The following is a 19,406-nucleotide window of genomic DNA, read 5'->3' as shown; positions in this document are numbered from 1 at the left end:
ATTCAGTGATCCTGCAGTGTGTGTGTGTTTTTAATGGATGAAGGCTGTCATGTCCTCCTTTCAGTACTGCTTCTTATTTAAGTGGAAAAGACAGAATAAAAGCGGTCTGATTTTTAATGATGTGGCTCAGAATGAAAGCAGTTTTTCACATCACACAGTGTGATATTATAACAGCAGTGTCACACACACATAGGAACAACTGACCACGGTGTTAATGAGTCGTCAACGAACATCTATACTAGTGTTGATGCTCATATACTTGAACTGCTCGTTTCCATGATGTTGATATTCTACATGCTAAAGCAGTGTCAACTAAAGAGTTTGGTTTAAACACCTCACAGCCATAATTATACAGTTTTCTCTACACATTTTAAGCAATTTGCATCAGTAATCCAATGAGACAAATGTTTTGGATACAGCAAGAGAAGAGATGTGCAGTGCATTGCAGAGCTCTAGTAAAAAGCTGTAGTCAAAAACAAGTGACTGTGGCAAGATCTGTGGCCACAGTAGAAGGGCAAATGGGCTAAAAATGGCAAGAGGTGCAGGGCAAGTGGCCTGTGGACCAGTGTGGGAATAGAGTCATCAATCACTTACACCGTCGCCCTTGCCACCAGGAGAACCTTGAGGCCCGGGCAAACCTCGGTCTCCCTTCTCTCCTTGCTCGCCAGGGGGTCCAATCAGACCAATCAAACCTGGGTGACCCTGCAGGATGAAAACAAATGTCACTTGTGAACTCTACCATAAAAAAATGTTCATATCTCCTGACAAAGGTGAAGTTATTTCTTTATCCGCAAAAATGAAATGCACGTGGGAGGCTGCAAAGGGTGAAGTTTCATTACAGTACAAATCCTCAGGGATTAAAACTGGAATGCTTTTCTTACAGCACACACCGAAGAACTTCTCTGAAAATCAAACATGAGCCAGGCCAATTCACAAGTACGTGATTACTGAGAAACTGGTGAGTTCTAACCGGGCCCGCTAAATTGACAACATGCAACACGGTGCCTAAATTGTGCACTTTTAAACTGCTCACTCCCAAGCCGACCCTGTCAGTGGGTGGGAGGCAATTTAGCTTAGCAATGTGTGCTGTCTGAATATCCTCTGCAGTTATATTTCATCAGCAAATTTGACAGTGTTTAGTTTAGACAGATTTACAGTGATACATCACATTCAACTGCATATTCAATCACTTTAAGGCATTTTTCCTTACAGAAAGTATGACAGAACTCATTTTGGTTCATTTTAATTTAAGGGTATAGTTGTCTTCTTAATTAAATCTGTTGCTTTTGATAATTTCCAAAAGGCATGGAAGCTGGGTAGAAGTTGTAGTCTTGACTCACTTCTGCCCCAGAGTTCCTCTCTCTAATTATAGGGTTATCTCCTATATCAAAAATGAGAAATGAAACCAGTCTGCAATCAGACGAAGAAGAAAGTGCTACGCTCACCTTTTCACCTTTAGAACCCGGGTCACCTTTCAGGCCAGGAAGACCGGGAGGACCCTGAAGAACAATAACTGAAGTTAAAAATCAATTTTCACAGAGACGAACAAAAAAAAAAAAAAAGAGAAAAGAACTCATGACAGTACAAGCAAAACTGTAAAGTTACAAGACTTGATTTTTTTTAAATGAGGCAATAAAGAGAAAGAAAGAGAAGACAGTAAGAGAGAACTTGGAGTGTCAAAATGAGAGGGAACAAAATAAGTGACTCAAAAATCACACGTTTCACAGAGAGGGAAGCAAAGAAACAACACAAAAGATGAAAACACTTTCAATTGAGACATTATTTAAGGGGATAGGCTATGGTTTTGTTAAACAACCAAATCTGGAACAAGTCTAATGTGAGTTAACCTCTGCAAGTCTGGAAGCAAGACTGTTTCAAAAACACCCCCTTCCAACAGCACCAGATCTAGTTAGACAGGTAAATGCCAAGGGTAGAAGGCAGGAGAGTGTAGGGGACGCTATGCATACTAACCATAGGACCTGGTGGACCATCTTGTCCTGGGGAGCCGGGCATTCCTTGTTCACCCTGTGAAAAACCATTCAATTGTAGTGAGCATTATAGGCTGCTGTATTTTCTCTGGTCTGCCATTGATTTTCTGTGCCCAGCATGATGATTAATAGCCCAAACAGGGAAGAAAAGTGTGCTGGAATAAACAAGCGAAACTAAAGTATAAGCCAAATGGGAGTATTGATTATTCCATGAAGTCTATCATCATGCCTTAGCCGTAGTTTTTTTTTTTTAGAAAAAACGTGTGTGCACTTTGAGTGTGAGTCTTAGTTTAAGCATGCGTATCTCTCTGGAGTATATCGTATGAACAGGAAGGCATCATTGCTGAAGCTTCAACTTACAACAGGGCCAGGGATTCCACGCAGACCCTCTGGACCAGGTTTTCCTGGAGGTCCCTGGGGGCCAACTGGTCCTGTTTTACCTGCTGGACCCTCCACACCTGACTCACCCTGTATGTGGACATACAAATGATCTAATGGTATAACTTAAGCAAAGTTTTGTACAGTTGAGCAAATGCAGGTTTTAAAGTAGCTAGTCCAAAGTGTTCAGTCATTGAAGAAATTTAGGAAATGTGTCCTGGAGCCTACAAGCAGTAAAACAAACAAATAAATCAACATGCACACGGTTTTTAGGAAAGCATAGCCTGCAAGCACTCACCACAGATTCAAAACCAGTGGTATATAGCTGGTTATTCATAAAAGTCTTAATGTGTAATAGCAGTGTGTAATATAATGGGATAGATTAAAAACTGTGTGTGGCGTTTGAGATCTGCAACACACACACACAACCTTATTAGCTTATTAAGTATTTTTCTGAAGCGACTCAGCACTACAGACTAATTTCAACTGCAGGCTGCTTTGAGTTTTAAATTATGCCGAGAAAGTATCTCGTCTTTAGACTGGGTAAATGGGGGCCAGTAAAAAATTCATATATAAATAAATGAATAAAATTAAAAAGATCCTGAGTTTTCAAAGTTATGTTGCTGCTGCTTTACACAGGGTTGAAAATTGGCCCAATAGATGGAAGTTACTCTGGCCATGTTTTAATAAAAAGCTCATGAGAACATAAAGTCCTCATGTTCTACAGCTGAATACTGACAAGCTGTAATCTGAAACACAGCATTATGCAAACAGAGCACATGGAAATAAACCATGTCTGAGCTGCAAGGCACTTACAGATTAAAGGCTTATTGCAAAGCTGTCAGAACAACTTTACTGAATTTATTATGACCACTGTGTATGACATATGCAATGTTTTCGATCAGGAATCAGATAGTTAAGGCCAAATCTCTGTTTTAAGAACACCGTAGAGTGTCATTCATTAACAGTGATTATCAAACATGTATGCAAAGTGTGCAACACTACTGGCATTAAAAAATATTATTTTCTTCAGGTTAACATCCACATCCTCCCTGTTATCCATAAACAGAGAGGCATCTTGTTGCAAGCAGCATCTGGTGTTAAATGATTTTGCCTATGCACAAAGCAGCAGAGTATGTGTGTACATTTAGACAATGATGAAACAAAGAAATTGGCTTACAACAAGTGCAAACTCAAGAGGAATTTCAGCGAGCACAAAAAAGAGAAACGCACGATAACTGAAGAATACCTGAGGGCTATACGCAAATAGCCTTGACTTCCTTTGTAGGCCTCGAAATTAAGCCACAGAACAATAGGAGAAACAAGTGAATCTTGGTTTTACTCAAATAGACTGTGTTCATAAATTTCCATCTAATCTGCGATGGAAATTAAATGACTTCAGCGCTTTTTTTGCGATTTTAATTCCACAATGTGGGCGCAGTGAGGGAGGAGGAAGTCCGAGGGACTTGCTGAGACGGCTCTACTTTGCAAAGGAAGAATTGATTTTCCTACCTTAGCGCCCTTCTCTCCTTGCCTGCCCTCTGCACCAGCAGCCCCCGGAGGTCCCTGAGGAGGATGATAGTACACTGCTTCAGCATTCCGACATAACATCAGCACAAGCCAACTGTACAAGAAGACTGCACAAACGCGTACAGGAAATGAACACCAGAGTTATTCACAGAAGTTGTTACTTTGTCTGTTGGCTCATTTTTTCAAGTTACATGCAACTCTGCATCATGCATATTTTGGTCTCAAAAGGGGAATCGCTGGAAATTTTTGTCAGTTGTCTTTCTAATTAAATTCTTGGTGGATATTTTCTTCAAACAGGGTGGATCTTTCTCTATCATCCATTGTGAAGTACAACAGGTCTATTATGCAAAGATCTATCTGAATGACTCTTCTATGTCTGCCTTCAATAATTTGCAATCAGCCATGTTAAAAACAGAAAAAATCACATTTAAGAAACACAGGCGTCTTCGGTCAGAGCCAACAGTTGTTGGATCCTCTTATCTTTCTGGTCAGGCTCTTCGAGGCCCACAATGATTTCTTTCAACTCCACCCTCTTCAAATCCACTCTCCATCCAAATTCCACTCTGATCTGGCCGACTGCAGCCTGAGTGCTATTGACTGAGAGCCTATAATGTGAGCTTGCCTCCTGTCTTGGCGCTTTCATCTTCTCCTGATGTCCACCTCTTACTGGTGATGAAGAGGCAGGCTCTTGATCAGCACAAAGAACCATTTCAGTTGTGGCACAATATACAGCAGCTAGAGTCAATAAGTAGGTTTATGTCAAGGTTTCTAAAGCACCTTGACATATGCCATGTGTTTAGGACAGAGATTATTAGTGTTCCAGTTAAAAAAAAAGAAAAAAGAAAGAAAAGCTGTGGCCTGTACCCAAATAAAAAGAATTAAAGCCAGACGGGGTTAATACGTTTTCCCACCTCTCTTTTTTCAGGGAGCATAGGTGAATAAATTTCCAGCATTAACGCATTATAAGAATAAATGAAGCTAAATTTGTGGACAGGCTCAACCGACTAATTAAGAATCACAGGCTGAAGCAGACAACGATTTAAGGACGGTTACAGATTTTTAAAAGGCCAAATGCAGAGAAATTACAAAAAAGTGTTAGGAGGAGTTATGTATGAGCGACCGGGCATGGACTACCAAGGATCTGCGTGGAGGGAAAAATGGCCCTTATCCTAACTATAATCCCTAGGACATTAAGGTGCAGCATATGCTGATACCATGCTAAAGACTCAGAATATAAATTTGACTGGAGACATTAGAAAAGCAATCAACCCTGGTTTATAAATGCACAACATGTTTTTTTATCCCATTGGACCGAAGCCCAGTGCTTTTCTTTGAAATGCAGTGAGGCACTCACGATTGTAACTTTTCATTCAAATTTGGGAGAATAGCTGCTCATTTTCATGTGGACTTTGAATTTCATGTGGGATTGAAAATATGTTAATGTTCAATCCTTGACCTGCACATTCTGTTCAGCAATTTATTTTCTTTGATATTTTTCACCGAAATCTCAGCCTCATGAAGTATATGAAGGACATCTGCTTTACTCACGTTGTCTTTTAGTGTGGCTATATGCTTTTTTTTTGTTTTTTACATTTTAAATCAGGCCTGCAACCTTGAGAAGATTCTCCCAACGTTGAAATCCTCTATTATGGCAGCCAAAACCGCAGTGGTGACAAATCTCAGCTGTCACACATACTTTGACTGGTTGCTGTGCACTGTCCTGGCCTTGACATCACTCAGCTCTTCTCTTTTAATAACATCCTAGCAATTTTTCCATGTCCATGTTTTTGTTTTGCTCTGCCTGTCAGTCTAGCACCCATGGATCAATAGTGTGTCAGACTCGCTATATCTCTCTCTCGCTTTTGCTCTTTCTGCCATATGGACCTAAATGAGTTTGGAACCCACAGATTCTCGCTTTTTTTCTCCTCTTACCAGCAATTTTTTCGGTAAGCCTTTCCAATTTCTTGCTATGAAAAAAAAAATTGATTCATGATTTTCACATCCTGACGTTCATCTCTCAGTAGGCTTTAAGGTGGCTTCTCTTCGCAGACAGCGTAACGCCTCGACCCCTTAAATCTCCCACTTTGTTGTCCCCATTCTACTTTTAATGAAAATGAGTCTCTCCGGGCTTTACTGCCAAAATTGAGCTGTCGAGGAGGAGTTGTCGCAAAGCGAGGAAGAACACTCGCCCGCTGGCTAAAGAGGCTTTGTACAGTGCCAACAGAAATCCCACCTCCTTTATCTATTTTAAAAACGACCTAATACACATCTCAAATGAGCATAATAAGTTAAGATGTTGTAGCTGATAAAAGCGTTAGTCAGCAATGACAACTGTAACAATGGGACCATCCGATTGGTCGATTGTGGATTGTAGATGGAACCATACCAGTGATGCAAACAGTTTGAAATGAGTTTTAACTGCCTCAGGCTTACTCTCTTGCCAGGTGGTCCAGGTGGGCCGGCTTCTCCTGATGGACCTGGAGGTCCCTAAAAGAAGCAAGCCAAAAAACAAAAGAAAACAGAGAAACACTATTAACAGTTTGCATAAACAAGTAAATCTGTACTGATTATGATTTTTTATGAAAGCACAGCATTCGTCTTCTGTCTGCCAGAAGGATAATAACACAGAGGCCGAATACACATTTTGGGAATGCTAAACCCCTCCATAGTCTGTAAGAGTTACACCCAGACCCAAAGTTGGATGGTGCACAGCACTGCTTGAAATAATACACACTGTGTTCCCTGAGATACTTTCATCCAATTATCTCTGAGTTAATTGCAGACAATCAGAGTGTTTTTTTTTAAACATTCAAACTGGTAAATATTCACAGTGTTAATCAGCTCATTTTTGGGATGACTGCACAGTGACATATAAATACAAAAGTCATTGTGTGTAGATCTGATTTCAAAGAAGGGGAAGCCATCATATGAAGTTCACATTATGTATTAATATACCTTCTAAATCAACATATTTCACTGCAGCATTCAAAGATGCAAACCGGCTTCATAAACAAATAAACAAAAAAAACAGAATATGTAACATCGGTCGAGTTTTTCTCTGGCAATGATAAAGGCTTATTTACATCCATAAATATTCAGAGTTGTCATTCGTTGCACTTTACACAGGGCCAGCACATTAATACGTGGATTTTATTTCTAATTATACTTAATGAATCTACAAAGCAGATAAGTCCATTTACCCTACACCCATACCTATGAGGTAACTAGCATGAATTAAAATGCCGCAGTGTAAATTATTTACTCACTAAATATAATTAGAGCATTTAGTGGCAAACTTGTGGTGGAGTACTAAAGTCTAATATAAAACTAAAAAATTAATAAAAGCACTTTGACAGAGAAACTGACTATTAAGCTGATGTCCTCATATGATGTGCTTGCACCAAGTGTACCAAATGTTATACGTGATATAAGGTCATGCAGTCATTTCTTCATTCCAAATTATAAAAAAGTGTCAACTTACCGGTTGGCCAGCCTCTCCATCCTCTCCTTTCTCTCCTGGTTCGCCATCAGTGCCCTGCAAAAAAGACATTAGAGATTAGTCTGACACTGGAATATCCATTAGGACCATACTCTTTAATTCTTGCATTAAACATGATCCACCTGGAACAGAGTTATACGTACTCTGTACTCTATATAGGGCTAACATAAGGGTTTCATACTTACAGCTACACCTGGCTCTCCAGGAGGGCCAGGGTCTCCAGGGAATCCAACAGGACCCTTTGGAAGAAAGAAATAAGATGATGAGATGCATCCGTGTTTAAAAAAAGACATAATTTTCCTGGCTTCAAGCATTAAGGACATGGTTAGTAATTTCGACAGTGATTTAGACTTGGTGTACTTGGTTACAGCCTCTGAAGGAAATATGATGGACTTAATGATAATGTTGCAAATCTTTGAGAAAAGGCTTCACTGCATCCCATTTCTATGCAGGCATAAAATATAATCTCCATCAATAAAAAGGCTTTTTAGCTCATGAATATGTTCTAGGCTAAAATTGCCTGCCTTATGGCTGCAAGAGATATTTCCTTTGGAGCAGTAAATTTAAGCTTGTCTGAGTCAATCCTAAAAAACTCTTATAGAGATATTGAGAGTATGTGCCAGACGTACAGGGTTGCCCTTGGGGCCATCATCTCCAGGGGGTCCTTTGGCACCAGCAGGTCCAGCAGCTCCAGGTGGGCCAGCTTCTCCTTTCTCTCCCCTCTCACCTTTAGGTCCCTGTAGTGATGGGGGGCAAGGGAGGGCATTCATTACATCAATTCCACAAGAGGGAGCATTTTTTTCTTCCAAGGCTGACACTGAACAGGATGGGGTGATAAAAACAGACAAGCAGTCAGAGGCTGCTGAGAGACACTGGATCCAAAGATCATCCCAGTGTTGGTAACAGAGCACAGCAACCCTGGATGGTCAAAAACACTGATGTGAAATGAGGTGCAACATATATATTTTTAAAAGCCTTATTTAAATTATATAGATAAATAAAATATATTTTAAAACCTCCCTGATGAAAAAATATGCTGGTTATGATTTTCAAGTTTTCAAACCGTGTCTATTATTTGCAAGTCCAGCTGTTAAGTGTTGTAAAGGATTAAAGCTGATTTGGTGAGAAATCAGGAGAAGATTTGGATACATGCGAAAAAATCTTTTATTCTGAAAATTCTGACTTTAAAGTAATTTGATTGTAACTTTAATGGAATCTGGTCAGTATATAGTCAGTTTATACAAAGATCCTTACTGATCAATAATTTGAGTAAATAAATCTTTACTTTTACACATTTCAGGCTATTTTTACTTTTTGCTTCATGTTTATGTGGGTGAAAAATCAAGTCTTTGAGCGTACGAGTTGGTAATTAATGTCCTTGGTTTCTGCAACATTTCTTAAAGTAAGATGATTCACAGTTCAGTTAAGATGTGGAAACAAGCAAAGAAACAGAAAACTAGAAACTCATGTAGTCCACTACTGTTTCATTTCTTAATATTTGTATTATTAATTAATTTATTGTGTCTGAATCTGATGTACAGCATGTAAAGGTTCATGCGTGTAAGCAAATAGGATGACAGCTAGATTTAGATTTATTTTATACTAACTAAACTATACGGTACCAACACTATTGCTTATGATAGGAATGTAAACTTCACCCTAACTCTGAAACTGTCACACCAGCAATTCAAAGAGGAACTAATAGAGGGCATACAGACACCTATAATCACACTTTTTTTTACAACTTTTCAATCTGCTGTTGTACCTCAATAATGATAAATTAAGAGCTAAAAAGCAAACACTGATGGGTGTTTTTCTTCGACAACAGCAAGGTCAAGTGTATGACTGCAGTACGTTAATGAGTTTAAAGCTTTTAGAAGTAACTCCAAACAAGTATGGCACTGAAGAGCACTTCCGATTTCTTGTGCAACAGCCCCAATGTAACTATCAAGGAGGACAAATCACAACTTAAGCTGCATTAACACGGATGTCTGATGTTTTAAAGGCAACTTGCTTCAGGGTTGCTGCAATCATTGTTCATAAGGTCAGAAGCAGTGTGCAGATCCTCCTGCTAATTAGGCTGCATCTTAAGAGGAATAGACTCAGCTTGGCGGGTTATGTGGATCCAGGGTGCAAAGCAGAAGAGTCATGCTGAGATGACTCTTCTTCTGTTAAATGTGAGGAACAATTACTATCATGGTGATGAATACACAGTGTCACTTACAAAAAACAAACAAAAACACCTCCTCATTAGGTTGGAGTTAGTGGTAAATATACCAAAAGTTAGTGAGTCTTGTTTTTTTTCCTTGTCACGATTCAATTGCAATGGTGTGCACAAAGTGAGTTTATCCATTTTAAAGACGGGCCCTTCAATCATGCTACAGTGCTAGAATCTACAGTAAAATACTGAATGTATGTCGATAAGCATGGTCCAGTGTGTAAACATCTAACATGTAACACAGTGACACAAATATACATTAGCAACACATATTTAGCTTGACAGAAAACAAAAACAAGAGCTTACTTACCTTAGTTCCAGACTCTCCAGGTGGTCCTGGGTTTCCAGCCTCACCTTGCTCACCCTGTGGTTAGACAAATGTCAATGTCAAAACAAATAAATCTTCAATATCACACTTTTTTTTTTTCCAAATTCAGATATGATATCTGAAATTGAGCCATAACTACGTAAGTCATACATGAGAATAAGTATTATTGTCAGAATAAATAATGATATTACTAACAGTTAACTCTATTAAGTCTATAACTGTAGCTGACTAATAATGTGCTACTATATTCAAAGTATTCGTAGTCCTAGTCCTGGAAGTGCTATAATTTTTTTTTTTTTTTTTAAAACGACATTGTGTCCAAGCTCTAAGTCATAAAAAACATACTGAAATGAACACACGGTGTTAAAAAACAAGAAGGTGACTGGGTTGTCTGAAGTTGGCTGGAAGGTGTAACAGACTCTAATTCAGTCTCAGTGCCTAACATCCTTCAGTGCAGGCACAAAACACTGGGGTGCCAAGTTTTGATTCTTACCTTCTCACCTACAGATCCCATGGGGCCCACACCACCTGGAGGACCTTGTGGACCCTGCAGCAGGACATAAGAAAGAGATAAATCATCATCAATCACTACAGGGACGGACAAGTAATGATATAAAGGCCTCACAATGTAAGTTGATAGAAGTAAAAAAAAAAAGTCACAGTCTAGTATGCATATGAGTATAGTTGTACTTAGTACAGTTGTTAACAACTATTTGTACGTACATCAGCTCCACTAGGACCCTGAGGACCTCTGGGACCAGGTGGACCAGGGGGGCCCTGCAGGAAAGAGTCAGAGAGTGTTACAGTGTATTTAACAAACTTTTATAAGTACTAACAAATATCGAGTGGTTTCTCTCTTACCATAGGTCCAACATCGCCGTTCTCACCCTTTTCCCCAGGAGGTCCTGGAAGCCCCTGTGGACAAATAAAATGAATAAATGATCATGTTATTAGAAAAGAAAACAATCATTTTACTAGAGTTGTTAACTGTAGTCACAACGGCTGATACTACTGATGCAGTGATGCTGTAAAATATTAAATGTATCTGTGAGCCAAATGTGCACAAATGAATTACTTGAATTCATGTTTCACCTGCTGTCCGTGTTCAATTAAACATCCAGTGAGTATGATCAGTAAGGTCAAGGAAAACTGCTGCCCTGAAAGGTTGAATTTGTTAGACTCTATGTTATGTACTTGTTGCCTGAGCAAAACGGGGGGGGGGGGGGGGGGGGGGGGGGGTTAAGCTCCCTTATGAATTCTTCGGTGAAGGTGTCATGTTTTTATTCTACAATTCTTCCTGCAGCTCTGCAGACATGTAAGAGAGCACTAATCTATTATTTCTTTCTCCCTTTTGCAGTCAGTAACTTGTACATCCTTATTCCAAGGTGCAGGCATAAATCCTGCTCACTAATTCTTGTAAAATAAGCTGCGTGGTCCAGACCTCACATGTGTTTTTGATCTGTGACATTTCTACCAGTAATTGCCACGATATCACTGCTGAAGGTTGCTTTGCTTCTGTGTGATTTAGGAGTTGATCGTGAGTGAGTGGTGGAGGTTTGCTGGGGGAGATCGAAGAATTTATTTCTCCCCACATTACACTGAGGACACACAATGAAAACAAAGACCCTGTGCTGACTGTTTTGAGCTTATGCATGCATGCGTCTCAGCATGTGTGTGCTTGCTGGGTGCTGAAAAAACGGTGTGTGGATGCATGCTAATGTCTCCTGTGCTGAGTAATATAATCTGTGTAAAGGTCCCGTCTAGTCTAAGATCATTAGCAGTGCTACTCATTATGTAGAATAGTAAATGTGCTCAATGAGGCCAGGCTATTGGAGTGGGTTAGTCCATGCAATTAATGGAATCGTGATGGGAAGTGAATTACTCCCAATTAAAAGTCCATTGAATAAAATCCTGCAGAGACAGGATAGCACCTCGGATTGATAAATAGCAGTCTATGTAATTTGATCAAGACAATGACCCCAATCTCTGCAGTAAATGCCCAACACGTCTAGCTTAAGAAGTTGATTACTAATAAACAGATAATTACAAAGAAATGAGGTCTATCTATGGGAAAGGTCCTACCTCGTTAGAATATTATCATAGTTCAGGAAAACATCATTAAAGTTTATGTGTATCTTTTTGTGTCAAAGTGTTGGGTTTTTAAAATGCACCCAATAACTTTAGTCTGGCCTCAAGTATTTCCTTGGATGAATAACCCTCACCAATGAATACATAGAAAAGAAAAGTACGCCACTGATAATAATCTATTTTGCAATACACGCACTGGCAGGCCTCGTTGGTTTTTGTGAATTCTTTGCGGGGGCTGAGACTGGCACTGCACAGAGAAGCCAGGCCGTGATGAAAAAAGGATTTTGCCGTTGAATGGAGGTGAGAGGTGCAATCGTTGCAGGTCAAAGCAAGTTTACTGGACGTGACATTCCAGATCCAATTAAAGTGCTTAAGCAATAGTGTAAATATGAATTTGTTTGTGTCTACCATTTTTCCACCGTAGCTTGTAACCTGAAGGTCACAGTGTAGTTAAAAAAGGTAAATGAGTGTTTCTGACTATAACGTGTGACATCATTAGACACACTATTGCAGGCAGACAGAATGGAAAAAAATAACGTGAATATTATCCTGTGTGACAGCTATATATTACAATTTGTATTCATAGTTATGGCACAAACCTGCAGACCAATAGGACCAGGAGGTCCAGGGAAACCTCTGGAGCCCTCATCTCCCTTCTGTCCGAACATGCCCTGTTGTCCTCTGGGACCAGGCTCTCCATCACCTCCCTTATTAACAACAAACAAAAGCAAAGATTTGAACAGCACTGCTGTGACCTCCTGCTCAGGTTTAACTTCTCATTCTTTGTCAGTACTTACAGCAGGACCAGGAGCGCCTACAGGACCTTGGAGACCGGCTGGACCAGGAGGACCCTGAAACATACAGTGAAAATAATGCCACCAAAATGCACATCCCCACAGAGTCAAAGACAAATCCAAGCACCCACGAATCACTTCCTGAGTAGAAGTCTAACGGGCTATTTTTTATTTTGAAGAAGGATGGATATAAATGTTCTGTATCACCTACCTGTTCTCCCTTGTCAGCTTTGCTTCCTTTCTGACCTGGTTCTCCAACTTCTCCCTGGTAAAGAAACAAACACACAGTCAGTTTTTGAGATAATGAAAAATGACTTGACTAATAAACAAAACATGTCCCAAACCCAACAATAAACAACAACAATAATAGTTATCAGCTAGTGCTGATATTCTTCTTCTCTGCATATTTGCAAATTCAAGCCCAAACACCAAATGTAGGATTTAAGACTTCTAAATGAGCACAATACTACATTCTGTTATTGCAAAATCATTGAAAACCTCAGCTTAACAGAAATATACATTATCTATAACTGTAATGGTGAGAGGGTATACCGACACAGTCTGCACAAATGCACTCCTGGGACTAATTTTTAGACCTATGTCAACCTTTCTGAGGGCCATAAAGGTATGCATATGTATAATATTTGTTCTCGATATTAAGGTGGAATATCAGAAAATGGTTAGGTTAGGCTGAATATTGTTTTCATTCCCAGTTTCAATTAAAGATAAATTACAGCATTTAATACACGGTGACAAGTTTCATTCTTAATCTAATTTTGTGTAATGGAAGAATGAGGTTCAAGAAGAAAATAAGTGCTTCCTGTCAAGGTGCAATTACGTACTTTATTTCCCGAGAGTTCACGCTATGTATATACAAGTACAGAAATGTATTTTGTCAGTCAAAGTTAATGCACTGCAAATCTCTGCATGAGCATTTGTTTGGCAGCTTTTATAGAATGTCTGATAGTAACCCTAAAGGCCATAATAATTACAAGAAATGAATGATGCAACAGCATCTCCTGCAATTGTGCTTTCTGTTACATCTGTTTATGAAGATGGATAAGCAACAGTTAGAAAAAGAGGAATATATTTTTGTTGCAGATTAATATGGGAAAATGATTGATTTACCCACATGCCCCACTTAGGGAACACAAGCAGCTGTAACAGGATGAAATTGGTGGTGCTGAATGTAGGTAACTGACCTTGTCACCATCCTCACCAGGTGGGCCCTGGGGTCCAGCAGGTCCAGGCAGACCTACAGGACCCTGGACACCATCACGACCAGCTGGACCTTGAGGCCCCTTCTCACCCTATAAGAAGACAGAAATGTCTTTTAATTATATTCTGAAAATTGGTAACCAAAGAAAGGACAAGAAGAATGAAGCTTTAGGAGCAAAGTAACACTTACAGGTGCTCCCTTCTCCCCAGCGGGACCTGGGGGACCCTGAGGGCCAGGTCTACCAGATGGGCCAATTGGACCTCCTGGGCCAGCAGCACCTCTCTCACCAGGAGAACCCTGTAAGCATGAGCACAATACGGACAATATTAATGAAAAACAAGGGCAGAAGGATTTTTTAAAGATTTCAGTTTTGTTGGCCTGGTTGCACTGAACAAACACCGAGGACATTAGGAAGATGGCAAACAAAGACCCCACTGTGTCTTTCTGTTAATAATATATCAATAGATACACAGCTACACACAAAACCCTCTTTTTAAAATGGAAAGTGTGAAAACATTAGCAGAAACATGCAGTATCAGGTGGCTTTCAAGTTCTAAAAGAGAGCAAAGCTCATTGAAAGTAGTCAGCATTATCTCCTGTCAGGGAGCCGATGTCTTAGTGGTTCTCCAAGCCCTGAGCAACTCTCACCTGCAGCTGCATTACAAAATGAAGCAGACTTCTGTTGCATATATATTATACTACTCAGTGTTCAGCTCAATCCATAAAACATGATTATGAATGACACTCAGCACTTTTTGTTTTATATTATTGATGCAGTGAACCAACCTGCATACACACTAATTTTGGTTACAGAAACACAAGATAAAAACTCTGAGTATAAAAGCCAAACAGATCATTTAGACTCTGTTTTTATTGAACAAATGCTTTATGTAGAGACAGGGATGCATCTTCTTTTTTTAAATGATAAATTCATACAAACGACTGGTAGTTTTGGCTTACTGAGGCTGTTCTAGGCAAGGCAAGGCAAGGCAAGTTTATTTGTATAGCACAATTCAACAACAAGGTGATTCAAAGTGCTTTACAGAGACATTAGAAACAAGAACAAATAAAAAGCATGATTTAAAATTGATTAAAACTACACTAATCAAACTTAAAACACTACAACGTTCAACATAACAATAACCCTAAATATGTAAATAAATAATAAAAACTTAAATCTGGTTTATATTCTATTTAGCCAGTACTGTGTTGCGCAAGTGTCATGATGACACAACAAACAAATATCTGAATTAAAGTAGTATTTGAATATTCAAGTCTTAATAATACTTCAAATGCATAGAGTGGAACTATCTAGAATAACTATCTAGAAGAATCTAAGATGATAATATAAATGGCATGCAAACCAACACAATCCAGAGAGCATAAAAACAGTTATCTTTACATAGCTCTCAGTACTGTACTTACAACAGGACCAGGTGGACCCTGGGGACCCTCTCCTCCCTTCAGACCAGCAGGGCCCTGAGGTGAAGATGGAACAAGAGACATAAATACCTTCACACAGCTGTTGAACTTTGTGTTTTAATTGCATTTAACCAAGCCAATCTCCACTACAGCTGAGCGCTGAGATTTTCATCCTAGTAAACACAAATCAAAGGCCAAAGCTATAGATTGCTAGTGTATTGTAAATCTAATATCTGTAATACATATCTCAGTCACAATATACAACACTTCAAAAAACACATTTCATCTATAATTGTGTTGTTGTGAATACTGCAGGGAAAGTGTAGTGGGATTCTTTTGCAGATAGATGGCTGCTTAAAGTTGCAAGCGATTGTATGGGTGCATACAATTTTCTCCATCTTGTTCTGCATATGCAAGCTTGTAAATTCAGTTTTGCTCATGCAGGGGTGTGCATAATAGGCTAGACGCATGTGTGCTGTTTTATATATTTGTCAGTTCCCATCATGTGCATGTGCAGCTCCCCAGTGGGCCACAAAAGAACACATAGCAGTATGGGTAATGAGTTTTTGCTGGCTCTGGCTGTTTGCTGGAGTAAATTACAATGGCAGAAAACAATCAGTGGTGCTGCTGTCCTGCAGAGCCCGACTGACCTTGAGGATGGAGGAAGCACAACACTTCCTCTCCCTGCAGTATATCCATTCCCAGATAACCCAGTCTAATTGCCAACATTTCTCACTTAATAATTTATTAGGTAAATAATGCATATAGAAACAGCACATAACTTTGCCCTCCCCACAAGAAAAAATGTTTGGGTTAAACTTTTACAAATGAATCCCTAATCAACAATTCCCAATTCTGTAATACAGGCCCAAGATCCATTGCGGCTGTTAAAACAGCGCCGTCGGTGGCAGCAGAGCAATGCCGAGGCACGCCTGTTCATTTGTAAAATGTCGCTTTGGATTTCCTCTGCATCGGATTGATCACTTGGTGTGAATTCCGGGGCCGGAGTCGGTAATAAAGTGACTTGCTCTAGATAGATGCTGGTTCATTTATTATGTAGCTATGTTCTGTCACTTTCTACTAGCAAACACGTGTAAAGGAAAACTGATGATGATGAATAGATGCAGGTGAAATGGAGCACTTACCGGGGCACCGGGTAAACCTCTCTCTCCAGGGAAGCCACGAAGACCAGGGGGACCGTCTTTACCAGGGGATCCCTGTGGCCCAGGATCACCCTACACAAGCAATAACATGTGTTTAATTGGACTTACTATAATTCAAAATGTTGCATTAATTTTTGAGTATAACTACAAATGTGTCATTTGAAACTTTCCTGTACCATACTAATTCTTTACATTAAGACTGTTATAAAAGATGAATCATCTGTCACCATTCACAAAGATTAATTCAGGCACTGTTGCTGAATAACAAAAGCTCACTTTCCATAGAAAAGTATTGAATAGCTTCACTCTTCGTATAGTCTCAGTCTGAAAAGGTCTTAGACTTACAACTACTGTTTTGGTATGTTTGATATATATAGAGAGATTTTTACACAAAACGACATCATCTACATAACAACTGCTAACGTAACTTTACTGCATAGGAACTGATGATGTTAGTATGGGTTTGGAGATGCAACACATGTGAAAAAAAAACCAAAGGATTTTTAGTTGCACTACAAAGAAAACCTTGAAATTGAGAAACTTATGAAATGACCAAGTCACTTAATGATTCTCATCCCACTGGTGGAATATGCATTGCAGCCATTTATGTATTTAAAAAAGGACTATACTGCAGTGCTGGCTGCTGAGTAGCAGGAGGCAGAGAGAGAGAGAGGGAGAGATACATAGTACTGGGAAAATGAGCAAATATGTGTACTAATGCCTCTGAACTCCCCGGCAGGGACAGGAGTGAACCTGTTTCAAAACTGACAGCCATCATGAGCTATTAGATGCAATTAGTTTTACAGACACATGTTTCCTGTGGATTCATTAGTACTGTCATTACACAGTCAATAAATAACTCTTAATACCAATGCAGTATTGCTTTTGCATCATCAGGCACAATATGAAACATAAAGACTTCAGTCAAATTTTAAAAAGAAAATCAAAAATCAAGAGTGCTCCACTCCAGCAGCCAGTTTCTTGCTGCAATGAAGCAAAACAAAAACCCAAAAAACAGAGAAAAAAACACAAAGTTCACATCCTTCTGTCTTATGTTAGGGAAGGGTTGCACAAACTCAACCCTTCCCTAACATAAGACATCTCCTTCAGAAGTTCTTTTGTGTTCTGCCTACAAGAAAAAAAAAACTTTGTACTGCATCCTCACTGAGTACAGATTTTTATTCTGGTTTGTTTGTTTTTCTTTTTCTTTTATATGGTGCAATTCTAAAACAAGGACATTTGACTTCAGAAAAAGTAACTTCTGGCTTCGTCTTCTCTTCTTTAGTGCTGGCAGGCTGACTTTATCTGCAAACAGGGAGGCAGAGAAGAGTAGGCTTGAGAAGTATAAGAGGATTTGGGCTCTGCTGCCAAGGTCTCTTCAAAGTGTCCCTGGCATACTGATGCGCAGGTCTGAACGGAGTAGACCTGACTGGCACAGGGTTTGGAGTTAGCCGACAGGCTTGATTAAACTGTCTGCTTGGGGAAGACAGGAAGAAAATGAAAGAAGAACACATGAGGATTTGAGGGTTGTGGGGGTTGAGGAGCAGGGTATGCTGAGTGGCCCTAGGAATCAGGGGGTTGGTTAGGAGCAGCCCATACGTCTACAAAATGCCTGCTGTCTGCTCCTAATGGGAACTCACTTCTCGAGCAGGGAGGCCCAGTGAGAGAACGTAGCCAGACACTGCTCAAATCTCATCCTCTGTATCTTCAGCAGTCACTTCCTTCAATTTTGCACTGTCTAGCATAGAGAGCAATGGTGATAGTCGGGTGATTGCTGCGAAACACATCCCACACTGTTATCAAAGGAATATGTAATCTATCAAGCATTGTATGCCCCCCAAAAGTATAAGTGTTTATGAGGACAGCTGGCTCAGTCTGCAAAATCAAATCATGTAGAACAATGTGTAGGTTTAATTTGCAGCCCGTTTATACCCTCTTGAACTTCCTATCAATGTCATGAGCATCCTCTTCTTCAGTTTACAAGAAAAGCCAAGGCCACTTTTCTTGTTTGTTTTTGAGTGTTTTCAGAAGGTTAGTGTGTAAAAGTGTTAGCTGCTAGAAAAGCATAGTTTGCTATTATACTATATCTAAAATAAATTGGAAAAGTAAAATTAAAGGGAATCCAATATGCATACCTTGGCTCCCTCTTTGCCAGCAGCACCTGGAAGACCCTGCTCTCCAGGTGGGCCAGGAGGTCCAGGGTGGCCTCTCTCACCGACGGGACCAGTTTCTCCTGTGGGTCCCTAAGATGTTATCACGCATTTGGATTTACAGGTCAACGTATGAAAATGACCACAAATCAGTAAGTTACATTTAGAAAATAAGTAATGAAAGGTTGAATTTCACAGCTGTTTTTTAACTTTTCTATTTTCGTATCCTTCTTTAAAATGTGCCATATAAATAAAGCTTATCAGTTTTCACTTATAATTTACGCCAGTACAGTAGAGCTCAAAGCCAGTAGGTGTCCAAGATCCAACTGAGTAAATGATGACCTATCTACTGTATATGAGCAATTATGTGTTTTCTTTTAATTGCCCACAGTACTTCTTGTTGGAATAAAATTGTAAAATAGAAGAATTTGATCCACAGCACTGCGAATACAGCACTTACTTTATATCACCTTCTGCTTTGCTGTTTGTTTAGTAATATATGTATTTGCCTCTTCTGTGTATCTCCTCTTACCTGGGGCCCAACAACACCTCCTGGTCCTGGAGGACCGGTCTTTCCTTGGAAACCCTGAAAAAAGAAAAGAGAGAGAGTATGAAACCTTATTTATACA

The 19,406-nt window shown here is 39.6% G+C and overlaps 1 protein-coding gene across 3 annotated transcripts in view; it reads right to left on the bottom strand.

The window, feature by feature from the left end:
- The window catches only part of col11a1a (collagen, type XI, alpha 1a), a 69,221-nt gene that overhangs the window by 7,058 nt on the left and 42,757 nt on the right, over positions 1-19,406 (bottom strand). For all 3 annotated transcript variants that reach the window (XM_004569519.5, XM_004569518.5, XM_004569520.5), the window contains 22 exons: positions 19,310-19,363; positions 18,763-18,870; positions 16,610-16,699; positions 15,468-15,521; positions 14,232-14,339; positions 14,026-14,133; positions 13,035-13,088; positions 12,827-12,880; positions 12,629-12,736; positions 10,803-10,856; positions 10,665-10,718; positions 10,435-10,488; positions 9,924-9,977; positions 8,025-8,132; positions 7,581-7,634; positions 7,378-7,431; positions 6,330-6,383; positions 3,879-3,932; positions 2,349-2,456; positions 1,972-2,025; positions 1,446-1,499; positions 595-702 (listed from right to left, as the gene is read on the bottom strand). In XM_004569519.5, the coding sequence (XP_004569576.1) occupies positions 595-702; positions 1,446-1,499; positions 1,972-2,025; positions 2,349-2,456; positions 3,879-3,932; positions 6,330-6,383; positions 7,378-7,431; positions 7,581-7,634; positions 8,025-8,132; positions 9,924-9,977; positions 10,435-10,488; positions 10,665-10,718; positions 10,803-10,856; positions 12,629-12,736; positions 12,827-12,880; positions 13,035-13,088; positions 14,026-14,133; positions 14,232-14,339; positions 15,468-15,521; positions 16,610-16,699; positions 18,763-18,870; positions 19,310-19,363 (1,602 nt within the window). The remainder of the gene's footprint in view (positions 1-594; positions 703-1,445; positions 1,500-1,971; positions 2,026-2,348; positions 2,457-3,878; positions 3,933-6,329; positions 6,384-7,377; positions 7,432-7,580; positions 7,635-8,024; positions 8,133-9,923; positions 9,978-10,434; positions 10,489-10,664; positions 10,719-10,802; positions 10,857-12,628; positions 12,737-12,826; positions 12,881-13,034; positions 13,089-14,025; positions 14,134-14,231; positions 14,340-15,467; positions 15,522-16,609; positions 16,700-18,762; positions 18,871-19,309; positions 19,364-19,406) is intronic.

Source organism: Maylandia zebra, linkage group LG9 (genome assembly GCF_041146795.1).
Source record: "Maylandia zebra isolate NMK-2024a linkage group LG9, Mzebra_GT3a, whole genome shotgun sequence".
NCBI classification, from domain to species: domain Eukaryota; kingdom Metazoa; phylum Chordata; class Actinopteri; order Cichliformes; family Cichlidae; genus Maylandia; species Maylandia zebra.
Note: the sequence above shows the minus strand (reverse complement) of the source record. Positions and strands in the feature narration are given on the sequence as shown.